This window comes from Talpa occidentalis, unplaced genomic scaffold (assembly GCF_014898055.3).
Source record: "Talpa occidentalis isolate TD23 unplaced genomic scaffold, MPIMG_talOcc4v2.1 talOcc4.7, whole genome shotgun sequence".
In the NCBI taxonomy this organism is placed as follows: domain Eukaryota; kingdom Metazoa; phylum Chordata; class Mammalia; order Eulipotyphla; family Talpidae; genus Talpa; species Talpa occidentalis.
The window spans coordinates 116,434,473-116,448,874 of record NW_023605083.1 but is presented as its reverse complement, the minus strand read 5'-3'; the positions used below and the strand labels follow the sequence as shown (position 1 = coordinate 116,448,874).

Sequence of the window (14,402 nt, the reverse complement as noted above, 5' to 3'; positions counted from 1 at the left end):
TCCCATGGAGGCTGCAACGACTTGAAGCCTGAGCCCTCTGAGGAGCCTCCTAGCTGCTCTGCCATCCTTGTGGGCTCCCCTTGCCAATGAGCAATTCTTCGCCTACTGCCAGATTCATCTTTCTAAGGCTAAGTGCAAGAAGCTTTCAGGGGTTTCCCACTGCCCGCTCAACTAAGTAAGCACTTCCCTGGATCACACAGATCCCCACAAGTGTCATTCATTTATCAAATATATACTGAATTCCTCTCCCTGTGACACTAGGCTAGAAGCAGGAGATCAGGGAAAGACACCGTCTTGCCCACTGGTGAGAGACGCTGCACCAAGCCCACCACCCTGAGAAGTTTAACACCGAGCCCTCGACTAAGGGACCAAGCTTCACTGTGGCCACCCTCTTTCTGTCATCATCTCCCAATTTTTCTTCCTGATCCAGCCAAGTTGACATAGGCCTTATGATCATGTTCAGCGTTGTTTTTATATTCTTCCAGCCTCTACAGCTCAGCCTCATACTTCATCTTCATGTTTTAGAATCCTACTTGTCTTTTCCTGCCACCTCAAATCTCACCTCCTCCAATGAAGCAGACTCAATACTCCCTGCTGGATGTGAGGACGATTCCTCTCATCCACCGACTCTTTCAGTGGCACTTATGTTGGTGTAGGGTAAGGTAAAAAGTATCAGGCTTTTCTGCCCTCCCACCACTAGGATAGATGATGGATCCCTGGGGTCCCGAATGCATGCCTGATGGCGGCACCTGGAGTGGGGTGTGGGCATAGGTAGATGGGATTCACCGGGGCTGAGACTGGGCTTTTAGGGGTGGTGTTGTGGGGACTCCAGCAGAAGCCAAGAAAGAAGTAGAGGAGCAGAGAAGCCAAGAGAGAAGCAGAGTCATGAGAAGAGCAGAGAGAATGCGAGAGAATGCCAGAGAGCCCATGTAGGGTAAGGTAAAAGGTATCAGGCTTTTCTGCCCTCCCGCCATCAGGATAGATGAGGGAACCCTGTGATCCTGAATGCATGCCTGATGGCGGGCACCTGAAGTGGGTACAACTGGGCTAAGACTGTGCTTTTAAGGGTGGTGTCACAGGACGCCAGTAGAAGCCAAAAGAGAAGAAGCCCGAAGCAGAAGCAGAGAAGGCCAGAGAACCCAGATAGAGTGAAGATTTGCTGGGGGCTGGGAGGACTGCCAGCCTCCCAGCCCCCCCCCTGCCATGTACCTGGTGAACCCCAATAAAAAACCTGCAAAAAACCACTGAGGACTCTGACTCCTCCTTTACCCGGTCTGCATGGGATCAGAAAACCTGCACTGTGTCCAGTCCTGACTTTACAGCCCAGATAGAGTGAAGACTTGCTGGGGGCAGGGAGGCCTTCCAGCCTCCCGGCCCCCCAGCACCCTTGCCTGCCGTGTACCTGGCAATCCCAATAAAAGCCGAAAAAGCCACTGAGGGCTCCAGGACTCCTCCTTTACCCGGTCTGCTGGATCAGAAAACCTGCACCGGATCCTTCCTGCCCTTACAGTTGGTTATCTGTGGGCCCGTCAGACTCCACTGCACATTCCACCGAGGACAAGGGTTCCACAAGCATGTTTTGTCCCCCTCAAGCATTCAGCAGACAGTTGCTTTGGAGAGTCCTCTGGGTGAACAGGCAGGAGGTGGGTGGGGCTGGGAAGGCAGCTGCCATTTTGCCTTCTCAATAGGTAACACCAGAGTTCTGGTCTCTAGGCGGCATGGCTACCTACTGTGGCGGGCCCCAAGCACAATGAAAATGCAGGGCTCCTTGCTCAACAATTAGTCAGAATTTCAACTCAATGACAACAGAGTATTAAATCAAGTGCAGGATATTTTAAGTGCAGGCCCTGTTCTGCACAGATGGCAGGCCCACAAAGCTGATCCTGTCTTTAGTGTCAAAGGCACTGGCACCAAATCTCTCCTTAGAAAGACAAATAGGGGGCCTCCCTGGTGGCACAAGGGGTTAAGTCTTATCACTGTGAAGCTATCAGCAGCCTCTGCAGCATGAGTTCCATCTCCAGCCAGGGAGCTGACTCACATGGCCCAGCAGACCTCTCCTGACTCCCCCGCCGCTCCCCTCAGCAGTGTATTTCAGTCAGTCCACCTATTCTGTTCCCCATTCTGTCTCTGGTGAATTCTCTCACCCACCCCCACAACCCTGGCCTATACCCCAGCTCTTGTATGCTTAAATAAACAAATCTTTAAAAAAAAAAAAAAAGAGGGCCTCCCCTGGTGGCGCAGCTGTTGAGCGCTGGGGCTGCGAAGCTGCCTGCAGCCTCTGCAGCACCGATTCAATTCCCCGCCATCATCCAGGGTCCCACATGGCGCGCAGACCTCTCCTGCTGCCCGCTGCTCCCCTCAGCAGTGGATTTCAGTAAATCTGCCTGCTCCGCTCTACCCTCTGGCTCTGGTGAATTCTCTCACCCTTACGCACTTCTGACTATACCCAGTGCTTGTATAAATAAATAAATAAATCTTAAAAAAAAGAAAGAAAGAAAGAATTCAAAAGACCTCCTTTTTATTAGCTCAGGAAACTTGATTGGCTGGGGCTAGTAGAGTAAGGAGAAATGTAAAGTTTCCAGGTGGCCCCATTTCAGCACGTCCTAACATCTTTGTTTGGACCAGGTTAAAATTTATGGCAATGATGGGGATGTTGGCCCACGTTTGACAATTTTGAATCTTCTGAATGGCATCTGGAAAGGGCTGGTGAAGGGGGAGGGGAGGCCTGAGGTGATGATTATGCTTTTACTAGTCTGCCCCGTGGGAATCAAGTCCTCTTCCTGCCATCCAGCTGAGACTTGACTTACTAAATAGCCTATACCAGGAAGCCTTGGGAATCAGACCCAGGTGAGGATGAAGGTGTGTACCTGTATGCATTTCATGGCAGGACACAAATGGCTTGGGTCTAAATTTCCATTCAGTAGAATTTAGGTAATTAAGGTCCTTTGCCTGAGGGGTAGGTACTATAGGCTGCAAGTGTCCCCAGATCCCCTGAAAGTCTGGATGCCAGAAATTCATTCCAATGGCAGTCCATAAGGCAGAGCTGAGTCAACACTGGGAAGCAGGTGCTTCACTTCAGGCCTTGCCCATCTTCTACCCCTGCCCCAGACTCCTGCAAAACTCTTTCCAGGGAACTAACTCAGGAAGAGCAAGAGAGGCAAAGTCCTTGGACCACGTCCTGGAGAGGGTGGAGAATTAATTGGCAAACTAGATGAGATGTTATGCCTGGGGTCTAGACAGGTCCTGTTACGGGACAGAGAGACAACCACAGTGCCCCCAGACGGGCCATCTCAGGCTCCAGGACCCCATCAAGGAGGCTGGGGCTTACTGTACACTTATTCATTCACGGAAGTTCTTCAAAGACTTCAAATACAATCTCAAAGGATTTAGAGATCTCCTAATGTGGGGGCTCAGGTGCAGTGTCTTTCCCACCTCCCTTTCCCATTCTCATTCTGGATCAGGCTCCTCATCCTAGCATTAAGAATGGCAACTTATTTTATTAATGTACACTTGAAGGTAAAATGCATCATTTTAGCAGGTCAGTGGGAGCTATGCCTGCAAGCAGGGTGCTCTTGTCTCACCTCTTGTCTTCGCCCGCAGGACTGAGTTGGCCTGGTAAGGGAGGTGTGGGGAGATGTCTGGGCACTGAGTTAGCCGGGCTGGGAAAATGTCTGGTCTCTACCAGGTGAAGTTCAATGGCCCCAATTTCCTTACTCAGGCTCAAAGTTCCCCATTACCCTAGCCTTCTCTCTGTCTTTTATCTTGGGAGTCAAAGACCAACTGACATAAATCTGTTGGTGGAGTGAGGGCCTTGGAATCCCAGAAATTGCGAGTCCTCCTCTGAAACACTCCTCCACTCCTGGTGCACTATCTCAGGGAGTGTTCTGGATGGTGGTGCCATATAAGGGACCCATAGAAATGCCACGGCTGGGGCAAATGGTGTGTTCTGGGGCAGCACCAATAACTCCCAGAAGTCATGGTCTCACAGCACTGTGCTGTGGCTGCTGGCCTCTGCGGTGCTCATGGGAGTTGGTTATAAGACCAGGATGTCTAGATGAGAAAATAAAACTTTCAGTTGAGTCTATGGACACTGTAGACTCTGTAGGAAGAGCCAAATCATTTCCTGGGAGTGAGAGATGGAAAGGGGAAAAAATAGCAGAGATCCAGTCTGGTTCTGGGGAAAAAAAAAAAACACTTTTGTTAGGTTTTCTTTTAAAATGGTCTCTGGAACATTCAAGTCAGTTAGCACATCATCACCATTCCTATCTAGTGGTTCAGACACTGCTCAGCTGATTCACATCCACAACCATCAGAAACTCATTATCGACACACCACACATCTTCCTGCTCGAGCCCTGAACCAACTGATATGGAAAACTCAGAGCAGCCAGGATGACTGGCTGGAGGTGATACATGTTAGTGATTAAGGGTTCAGGCTTAGGAGTTTTCATTCCCGGTCTCTGGGGCAAAATTATTTATTACCTAAGCCTTGTTTTCCTCATTAAAAAAAAAAAAAGAATAACAATGATACTCGCCACATAGAGGGTTGAAATAATGTATGCAAAGCTTTTAGTGGACCAAAAGCAAGGGTGTCTTGGCCCAGCCCAAGCTGGGCTGATCACCATCACTGCAACATCATCATCGTCATTACCCCAATCATAGCTACTGTGGATTCAATAAGGTTCCAGGTACATTGCTTTAACAAGCCCTTCAATCATCTTTAAAATCCCACAAATGGATGTTTCTCCCCTAAAATGCAACTGTTGATGGATCTGTAACCTTGAGCTCAGTGGCCCACCCACTGTGCAAGTGGACTTGGAGGAAGAATGACAGGCACAGGACCATAGTGATTGAAGCAGAAAACTGGAGGCATCTGTCAGGCCCTTCTCCTCCCATGGGTCAGGACAAGTGCTAAGTTTGGGGCAGAAAGGTGCAGAGGAAGAAACAACCGACTATTTGTCCAATGCTCATCACATGTGGGAGTCTGAGCAAGCCACTTATTGCCCCAAATCTAACTCTCATTTGCAAACTGGGGACAAGGTGATAAAGTCTGCCTCACCAGCCTTGAAGCATTGAACTGAGCATTATATGAGATAGATATGGCACATAAACTTGATGTGTGTAAGGTGTTAGTATTATATTTGTCAAGCAAATGATCCATCATTTGGACCTCTGCTCCACTCTTTCTTTCTCTCATTCAACCATTATTTATTATACAGACGCCCCATTATCACACCCTACCCTGCTCCATTTATAAATCAGTGTGTTGATAGAGGGACATTCTGCTATATATAATTAGACTTTTGCAAGTTTGCCGTCTATGTGTCAGTCCTTTGTGGTCTGATTGGTTTGGAGAGACATTTTTATTTATTTTTTATTTTTTTTTAAAATGATACTTCTTCCAACTTCTATTTTTTTTATTTCTTTTAAATAAATTTTTTAAAAGATTTATTTATTTACACAAGCACTGGGTACAGTCAGAAGCGCAGGAGGGTGAGAGAATTCACCAGAGCCAGAGCGGGGAACAGAACAGGCAGAAGGACTGAAGTACACTGCTGAGGGGAGCAGTGGGCACAGCAGGAGAGGTCTGCACGCCATGTGGGACCCTTGCCGGTGGCCGGGGATCGAACCTGTGCTGCAAAGGCTGCAGGCAGCTTCGCAGCCCAGTGCTCAACCGTTGTGCCACCAGGGGAGGCCCTGGAGAGACATTTTTAGAAGCCATTATATGACTTAAAAGCAGAGGGCAACTCTGAGGTCTGATGATACCACACGGTATCTAGGAGGCTGCTTGGTCTTGGCCGTCTCTGCTCCATGCAGAAATACCTTACTGAAGAACCATTTTTTAAAAAGATTTATTTATTTATACATACCAGAGCTGGGGTACAGGCCAGAGGTGCAGGGGGTGAGAGGATTCACCAGAGACAGAGTGGGGAACAGAACAGGCAGACTGACCAAAGAACACTGCTGAGGGGAGCAGCAGGCGAGTCAGGAGAGGTCTGCTGCGCCGTGTGGTAGCTCCCTAGCTGGCTGGAATCAAACTCCTACTGCAGTCGCTGTGGATAGCTTCATAGGTTGCATCTTAACCCCTTGCTCCACCAGGGAGGCCCCCACTGAAGAACCATTAATTACGCCCTTGGTTCTAACTTGCGGCTTTAGGCGGGCTTAGGAATCAGAAGCATTTGACTCATATCTTTGCCGTGTCACTTAAAAGCTGTGGGATCTTCTGCATGTTTTGCATTAAGTTCTTTGAGTGTTAGGGTTTTTTTTTTATTATCTAAAGTGCACAGTTATGATTAGAATTAAATTAGATAAAGATTAAATAATAAGTAATATTAAAATTCATATTAAATAATATTAAAAGTATTACATTGAAACATCTGCAAGATATAGTAAGCTACCACAAAAGGTTAACTATTACCATCATTAATATTCATAAACAATGTATCAGTGCCTGTAGCCATCACCCACTAGGGTACTACATGTCTATAGAAGAAGATTCCACATGCAAACTGTGCTTAGGAATTACAGGCAAGGAAATTAGTCTCTCCTAAAGAATTATCTAACTTGATGAGTAACTTATCTTTCTCATCTTGGAGGAAGTATTGAAAATTTCTCTGCCTATAATCCCAGCGCTTCTCAGGGAGTCTGAACCCAAGCTGGACTTTACTAAAAAATAACCCCTGGTGGCGCAGGGGTTAAAGACAGCATTATCAAGCTATCACCTGCCACTGCAGCATGGGTTTGATCCCCAGCCAGGGAGCAACCTACATGGCGCAGAGACCTCTCCTGTTTCGCAGGCTGCTCCCCCTCAGCAGTGTATTTCAGTCAGTCTGCCTGTTCTGTTCCCTACTCTGTCTGTGGGGAATCCTCTCACCTCCAGCCCCCCACACACACACCTCTGGCCTGTACCCCAATTCTTATATGCATAACTAAATAAATCTTTTTAAAAAATCACCTAGAGGAGATTCTGAGCATACCAATTCCCAGCCCACCCACAAGGACCTACTAAATTGAAGCTTCTGGAAGCAGACCCTGGAATGTGCATTTTTACAAGCACCCAAAATGATGCCCCTGGGTTGATGCCCTCCTGCAGTGTGCGAGCTCCTGGTCATGAGCAGTCAGGGCAGATTGATGTAGGTGGCAGGTAAGGGAGACTGACGAGTTCTCCTTCTTCTCTAGGCAAACAGTGCACATCCAAATACTACATGCAAGACCAGGTCTGCCAGGCCTCCTGAGTCTCTTCATACCACCTTCCCTCACAAGCTCTACGCTTCCGACAGTTTTGCCATTGGCCTGGTCCTTCCACACCAGGGAATCGAGGCTTCTCAAAGGTCTTTGTACCCAGACCTTCCCAGGCCTCTCCCATATTCTGTCCCCTCAGTAATGTGCCATCACAGGGCCAGCTTTGGGTGCCAGGGACCTGGACCTAGGCCATGCTAGCGCAGCATGAAAACACAAAGTGTGGAAATCAATCCCTCGTGACTGATCTTGCTTCTGGGACTGGCATCTATGACTGTGTCAGTTCTAGAAATAAGCAGAAAACGAGGTCAAGTGCACTTGACAGTGGGAACAGAGCCATCACAGCAGAAACATACACTGTCAGGGGGCTGCATTTTGACTGAATTTAGTCTGAATTGTCTACTTACTGTATGTTTTTATCAATCCATTTATCCACCTACCTAACCAAATATCTCTATCTATATCTAGCGTCTGCCAGTGTGCCAGGCTCATTTCGGGAATACAGGCGGACCTACCTAGTTCCTATCACATCTCTTTTGGTCAGAGAACAGGCAGTGACCGTATACTTTGTGATCCTGTGTGCACGGGTCCCTCACAGAACCTGGATGGCTTCTTCCAGGCCTTGGACCTAGTCGAGCTGGAGTGGCCACCACCAGCAGGTCCCGCAGGGAAACATCCTGGCTCCGAGAACTCTGCAAGAGGAGGAGAGAGGACACAGGCGGCCGCCTCTTCTTGCCAGAGATTTGATTTCGGAAGTAGCTCTCATGAGGCAGGGAGGGGTTATCTGGAAAGGCAAAGTCAGTAGCATTAACAATCTGTGGTGCTAGGTTCACCACAAATCCCCACTGCAGGCCACTTCCAATAGGGCCCTTGGCCTGAAACTGACTGAAGCATCGGAATCAGAATCAGCCATTGCCCTTCCCGCCAAATAGTTCCCCCTTCTTGTTCTTTCATATTTTACCCTCCAACTGGTATAGACACAGATGACTGGGATTCATCTGAACATACAGGAAATTGCTCAAGAAAGTACTTTTGAGGTAACATTCTATTTTTATCTTCCTTGTCTTTCCAATAAGACTAGAGGCTGCCTAAGAACAAGGACTATATGTCACCATTAGACTAGAGTGTCCCTGAGGGCAGGGGCTTCATTTCCTCCCCCACAGGCTGGACAGTCCCCAAAGACTAGCACTGCTTGTGCTGGCTCCTCCATCCCCTGAGCTCTTGGCACTCACGTGGCTGGTTACACAGCATCTGCTTGGGGTTGCAGTGAACTGGGAACAAGGACAGCTTCTCCTTCATTTGAATCTTGGTGAAAAACTCTGACATCAAATGATGCTGCTTCCTGTCATTCTTTAGCAAAGTCCAGTTTGGGTTCAGGCTCCCTGAGAAGCGCTGAAATTTTATAGGTGAAGAAAGTCTTGGTATTTTGCCCTGGATGTGGTGCTGGGAGAACTGCTTCTGCCTGTCCCTGAGGGAGACCGTCCTGTACATCTGTGGGCTGCTGCATTCAGAGCTGGTGGTTGTGGTCAGGCTCCGCAGAGACTCAGGGGAGTCTGGGACATGGGTGGTGGATTCTGGGAAGGTTTCTACTGAGGTTAAGGGCTGGAAGAGAAAAGTGAAAAGAGTGAAAGTGAGATGTGGAAAGCAATACCTTCGTTTCTGTGACATTCTTAATTAAAACAAACAGGTTAAGAGCTGAGTTTATCAGCAACAAGAAAGATTTAGGTGAAAATGGTTTGCCAATCATAAATTGGTTAAGTATTCATGCAGGAGGTGGTAAGGAGTGTCCATAGAGCTTTCTCTAGAGGTCTTTAAACATGAGATTTTTAAACACTAGAGATTAGAAATCAGAGAAATAGGAATTATTTTATAACTATTAGACTGGCAAAAATTAGAAAACTGGGTGTGAGTGCTGGTGGGATGCAGGGCATAGGGACCCCCATGCACTGTTGATGATGAGAATATAGGTTGGTATTGTCATTCTGGTGAACCATCTAGAAATACTTGAGATTTCTGCTCTTGGGTATACATACTAAATAAGTGATTAGATAGCTCCTTTGTTTAAAAACATCAGTATTCCCAGCAATATTATTCACTAAAAGGTGGATACAACCTAAATGTATATCAACAGATGAATGGATAGAAAAAAACTGTGACATACACATACAACAGAATATTAGTCACCCTTAAAAAAGGAAATTCCAATACATGCTACAACATGAATGAACTTTGAAAACATTGTGTTAAGTGAAGTAAGCCAGATACAAATATTGCATAAGTCTACTTATATGAGGTACCTGGAATAGTCATAGGGGCAGAAAGAGAAACAGAGAGGAATGAAATAAGGCAGAAAAAATATTTGAAGAAACAATGGCCATAAATGTCTCAAATTTGGTGACAGATATCAATTTAGAAAACCAGTAAGCTCAAGAATCCTAAATAGGATAAATACAAATAAAACTATACTCAGACACATTATAGCCAAAATGTGTCTACAGGGACAAAAAGGGGACAAACTTATAAACACAGTTGACTTTTCCTTAAAAAAGAAAATGAAGAACAGAACACAATGGGACAATATTTTTTTTTTAAATATAAATCTGAAAGAAAAAAATCAATGCAGAATTCTAGTTTCAACAAAAATACTTTTCAAAATGAAAGCTAAATAAAAGCATTTTCATACAAACAAAACCAGAAAATTCATCACCAGCAGAAAGATGCACACTTTAATAAATACTAAGAAAATTTTACAGGCTAAAGGGAAATAACATCAGAAGGTAATTATATGTGTGTGTATAAACACACGTTAAAAACATTCTTCCCAATTATTTTAAGTACTATAGCTGTTTAAAGTGAAATTTATAACATTATATTGTGGGACTTACAGTGTTCATTAGTACAATAAAGGAAATCAATTTCCCATATTAAAATTAAGTCTGCATTACCTCTAAGATTCTGACAGGCTGAAGACACCTATTGCAACCCCCAGAAAAACTAACTACTTTTACAAAAATTTACAACTAAAAAGTTAGAGAGGAATTAAAATTAATATTCAATTTTTCAATTAACCCAAAAAAAAAGAGAGAAAGTGAAGAACACAAGGGGAAAAAACACAGAAAAAGTAAATAGAAAATGACAAAATTTCAGCCCCAAATTCAAGCATGCTAATAATAAGTGAAAATGGGATAAACATTCACATTAAAAGTCAGAGAAAGGGGGACTCCCTAGTGGCTAGGGGGTTAAAGTCTCAGAGCTGCCAGGCAATTTGGCAGCCACTGTAGCCTGAGTTCGATCCCACATGGCACAGCAGACCTCTCCTGTCTGGCCCGCTGCTCCCCTCAGCAGTGCATTTCAGTAGATCCACCTGCTCTGCTCCCCACTCTGTCCCTGGTGAACCCTCTTTCACACACACACACACACACACACACACACACACGCACGCACACACACGCACACACACACAGCACCTCTGACCTCTATCCCAGTTCTTGTATGAATAAATAAATAAAAATAAATCTTTAAATATATATATATAATATGCTTGAGAAATATATATATAAAAGGTCAAAGAAAGGACAAGAGACACTGCAAGAAAGCAAGGACACTAAACAAAAAAGATCTACTGATGTCTGCCAATAAGAGAGGTCTTTAAGTGTAATGGGAAAATGTCTTTATTTGAAGAGGGCATAATTGTTTATGATGAAAATTTTTAAAAAAACAAAAATCTCACTAGAATTCATGAGAAATTTAAGTGTCAGCACTCAATATAATATAGAAAGAAACTACTATTTCTAAATATAACATCAAACAACTGTAAACTGAAATTTAAATAAATAATACTATTTGCAATATTGTCAAAGAAAAAATACTCAGGAATAAATTTAACAAAAGATGTGCAAAATCTCTACATTGAAAATTACAAAACTTAATTGAGAGAAATTAAAGACCTAAATTAATGGACATACAAACCATGTTCATGGATTGGAAGTTTCATTATTATTAAACCCATTCATTCACCTCAAAATTTGCCACAGATTCACTGCAATAACTATCATAATCCCACCATGCCTTTTTTGTAAGTTGAAAATTAGTTCTAAAATTTATTTATTTATTTATTTTTTAAAAACATGAATTTATTTATTTTTTTAAATTTTTTTTTAATTTCATTTTTTTTAAAGATTTATTTATACAAGCACTGGGTACAGGCAGAAGCGAGGGAGGGTGAGAGAATTCACCAGAGCCAGAGTGGGGAGCAGAGCAGGCAGAAGGACCGAAATACACTGCTGAGGGGAGCAGCGGGTGGCAGGAGAGGTCTGCGCACCATGTGGGACCCTCCTCCGGTGGCCTGGGAGCAGCCGGGGATTGAACCGGCGCTGCAGAGGCTGCGGGCAGCTTCACAAGCCAGCGCTCAACTGCTATGCCACCGGGGAGGCCCAGTTCTAAAATTTATATGGAAATATGAAGAACCTAGAAAAGACAAAATAGTCTTGAAAAAGAAGAACAAAACTGGAGGGCTTATACTATCTGATTTCAGAACTTTCTACGTTAACTACAGTAATCAAGACAGTGTGGTACTGGCGTTAAGGATAGGCAAAAAAAAAAAATCACAGGAAAAGAATAAAATGCAGAAAAGATCCGCTTTTGTATGGTGAATCAATTTTCAACCAATGCACCAAAGCAATCTAATGAGAAAGGAAAGTGTTTTCAATAAACAGTGTTGGAATTAGATATGAGAAAAACAAACATTACCTAGCATTCTCAAAAATTAATTTGAAATGAATCATGAACCTATAATTAAACTTTTTAGGGAAAAAAACCCTGGGGAAGATCTTTGTGACCTGGGTGTACATGAAAATTTACTAGTTAGGACACAGGAAAATTTACTAGTTAGGATAAGCATGAAAAAAAATGTATAAACTTCATCAAAATTAAAATTTTTCACCAAAGACACAATTAATAAAAAGAATAGGCAAGTTTCTAGAATATTTAAGAATTCTTGTAACTCAATAGTATAAAGACAATCCTAGTTAAAAAAAGGAGAGAGGTAAAAACTTGCATAGACTCTCCACAGACAAAGATATATGAGAAACCAATAAGCACTTTACAAAATTCTAAACATTATTAACCATTAGGGAATTAAATGTAAATTAAAAGTACAATGTGATATCACAAAATATCCATTAGAGTGACTAAAATTTAAAAGACAGATAATACCAAATGTTGACAAAAATGAAGCACCTGGAACTCTTATACATTGTTGGCTGAAATGTACAGAGATATTTTCATTTTGAATATAGATTCTGGAGTTTCTTATAAAGTTATATGTAGACCAACCCTTTGACATAGTAATCCTTCCCTCAGATAGTTATCCAAGAGAAATGAAAACAGATGTCCACAAAAAGACTTGTACAAGAATATTCATAGCAGCTTTCATGACAACAGCAAAAATAAAAAACTGGGAACAACCCAAACAACCAGGAGGATGGTAAAATGTAGTATATTTATATGATGGGATACAATTCAGCAATAAGGAAGAACAAACTGTGGACATATACAACAACATGGATGAATCTCACAGATACAATACAGAGCTAAAGAAGCCAGACACAAAAGGATACTACCACATTATTCCATTTATTTTTAAATTCTAGAATAAACAAAGCTAATCTAAGATAAAAAGGTCAAGAGTCTGCATAGTGGATGCCTCAGGGAGGGATGAGGTAAGCAACTGGAGGGAACTCTGTGGAAGTAACAGAAAGTTCTATATTCTGATAGGTATATGGTCACAGGTATGTATTTATTTCTCAGAAGTGCACAGTTAAGATTTGAGCATTTTGAAGCATGTAAATTTATTTTTTAAAAAGATTTATTTATTTATTTATACAAGCACTGGGTACAGTCAGAAGCGCAGGAAGGTGAGAGAATTCACCAGAGTCAGAGTGGAGAGCAGAGCAGGCAGACTGATGATGTACACTGCTGAGGGGAGCAGTGGGGCAGCAGGAGAGGTCTGCGCGCCACATGGGACCCTCACCCGGCAGCCGGGGATCGAACCAGCGCTGCAGAGGCTGCAGGCAGCTTTGCAACCGAGTGCCCAACCACGAAGCATGTAAATTTAGTCTCAAAAAGGGCAAAGAAAGGAAAAATAGGGTTCAAGAGGAAAACAAGCAGGACATAGAATGCGATATATAAACCAATCACACTTACTTAAATTTTACTTACATTTAAATGTATGGTTTTTTTTAAATCCCTGCTTTGCAAGGCAACATAATCTCAAATGATGGATAGGAGAAAGGGAGGAAAGTACAGAGAAAAAAGGGAAAAGTAAATAAATAAAATAAGCAAAGGTCTTGAATGAACCAAGTATTTTTGATTAACTCAACCCTCTGCAGTGGAAATCAAAAAAAAGAGAAATAATAATAAAATGTCACTGCCTTATTTTGTAGCCTCTTTATTTTGTTTTTAAAAGATTTTATTTTTATTTATTTATGCATACGAGAGCTGGGGTGTAGGCCAGAGGGGCAGGGTGGTGAGAAGATTCACCAGAGACATAATGGGGAGAACAGGTAGATTGACTGAAATACACTGCTGAGGGGAGCAGCGGGTGAGACAGGAGAGGTCTGCTGCACCATGTGGGTCAGTTCCCTGGGGGTGGGGGGGGGATCGAAGTAGTGCTGAAGTGGCTGCGGATAGCTTCATAATGCTGAGACTTAACCCCTTGTGCCACCAGGGAGGCCCCCTTTGTGACCTCTTTAAAGGACCAGCATCATTTTAATTATCTTAGATTAATGAGAAACAAAGACAATCTTACAAACTGGTGGTAATATTAAAATACTAGCTAATGCTTCCCGAGTCCTGTGTGCCATGTACCTCCTAGACACCAGACCCCACACATTTTGGGATATCCTTTCATTTAATCCTCACAGTAACCCACTGGAAGGGACTACTATTAAAACTCCATTTTATAAGATGGGGAAACTCAAGGAGACTAGAAGGACTAAATGGAAGCCTGTATATAATAAAAGGAGACTCCAGAATCCCAACAGAGGTAGCCAGATCCCTAAAGGATACTCCTCTCTCTTTTTAAAATTGTGATAACACCCAACATAAAATTTACCATCTTAACTATTTTGAAGTGTACAGTCCTAACACCTTAACTACATGCAT

General features: G+C 43.4%; 1 protein-coding gene across 2 annotated transcripts in view; it reads right to left on the bottom strand.

The window, feature by feature from the left end:
- Positions 1-2,517: 2,517 nt before the first annotated feature.
- TTLL6 (tubulin tyrosine ligase like 6) overlaps positions 2,518-14,402 on the bottom strand; it is a 35,359-nt gene continuing 23,474 nt past the window's right edge. For both annotated transcript variants that reach the window (XM_037494007.2, XM_054688934.1), the window contains 3 exons: positions 8,471-8,840; positions 7,754-8,022; positions 2,518-4,174 (listed from right to left, as the gene is read on the bottom strand). In XM_037494007.2, the coding sequence (XP_037349904.1) occupies positions 7,754-8,022; positions 8,471-8,840 (639 nt within the window). In that variant the 3' untranslated portion in view covers positions 2,518-4,174. The remainder of the gene's footprint in view (positions 4,175-7,753; positions 8,023-8,470; positions 8,841-14,402) is intronic.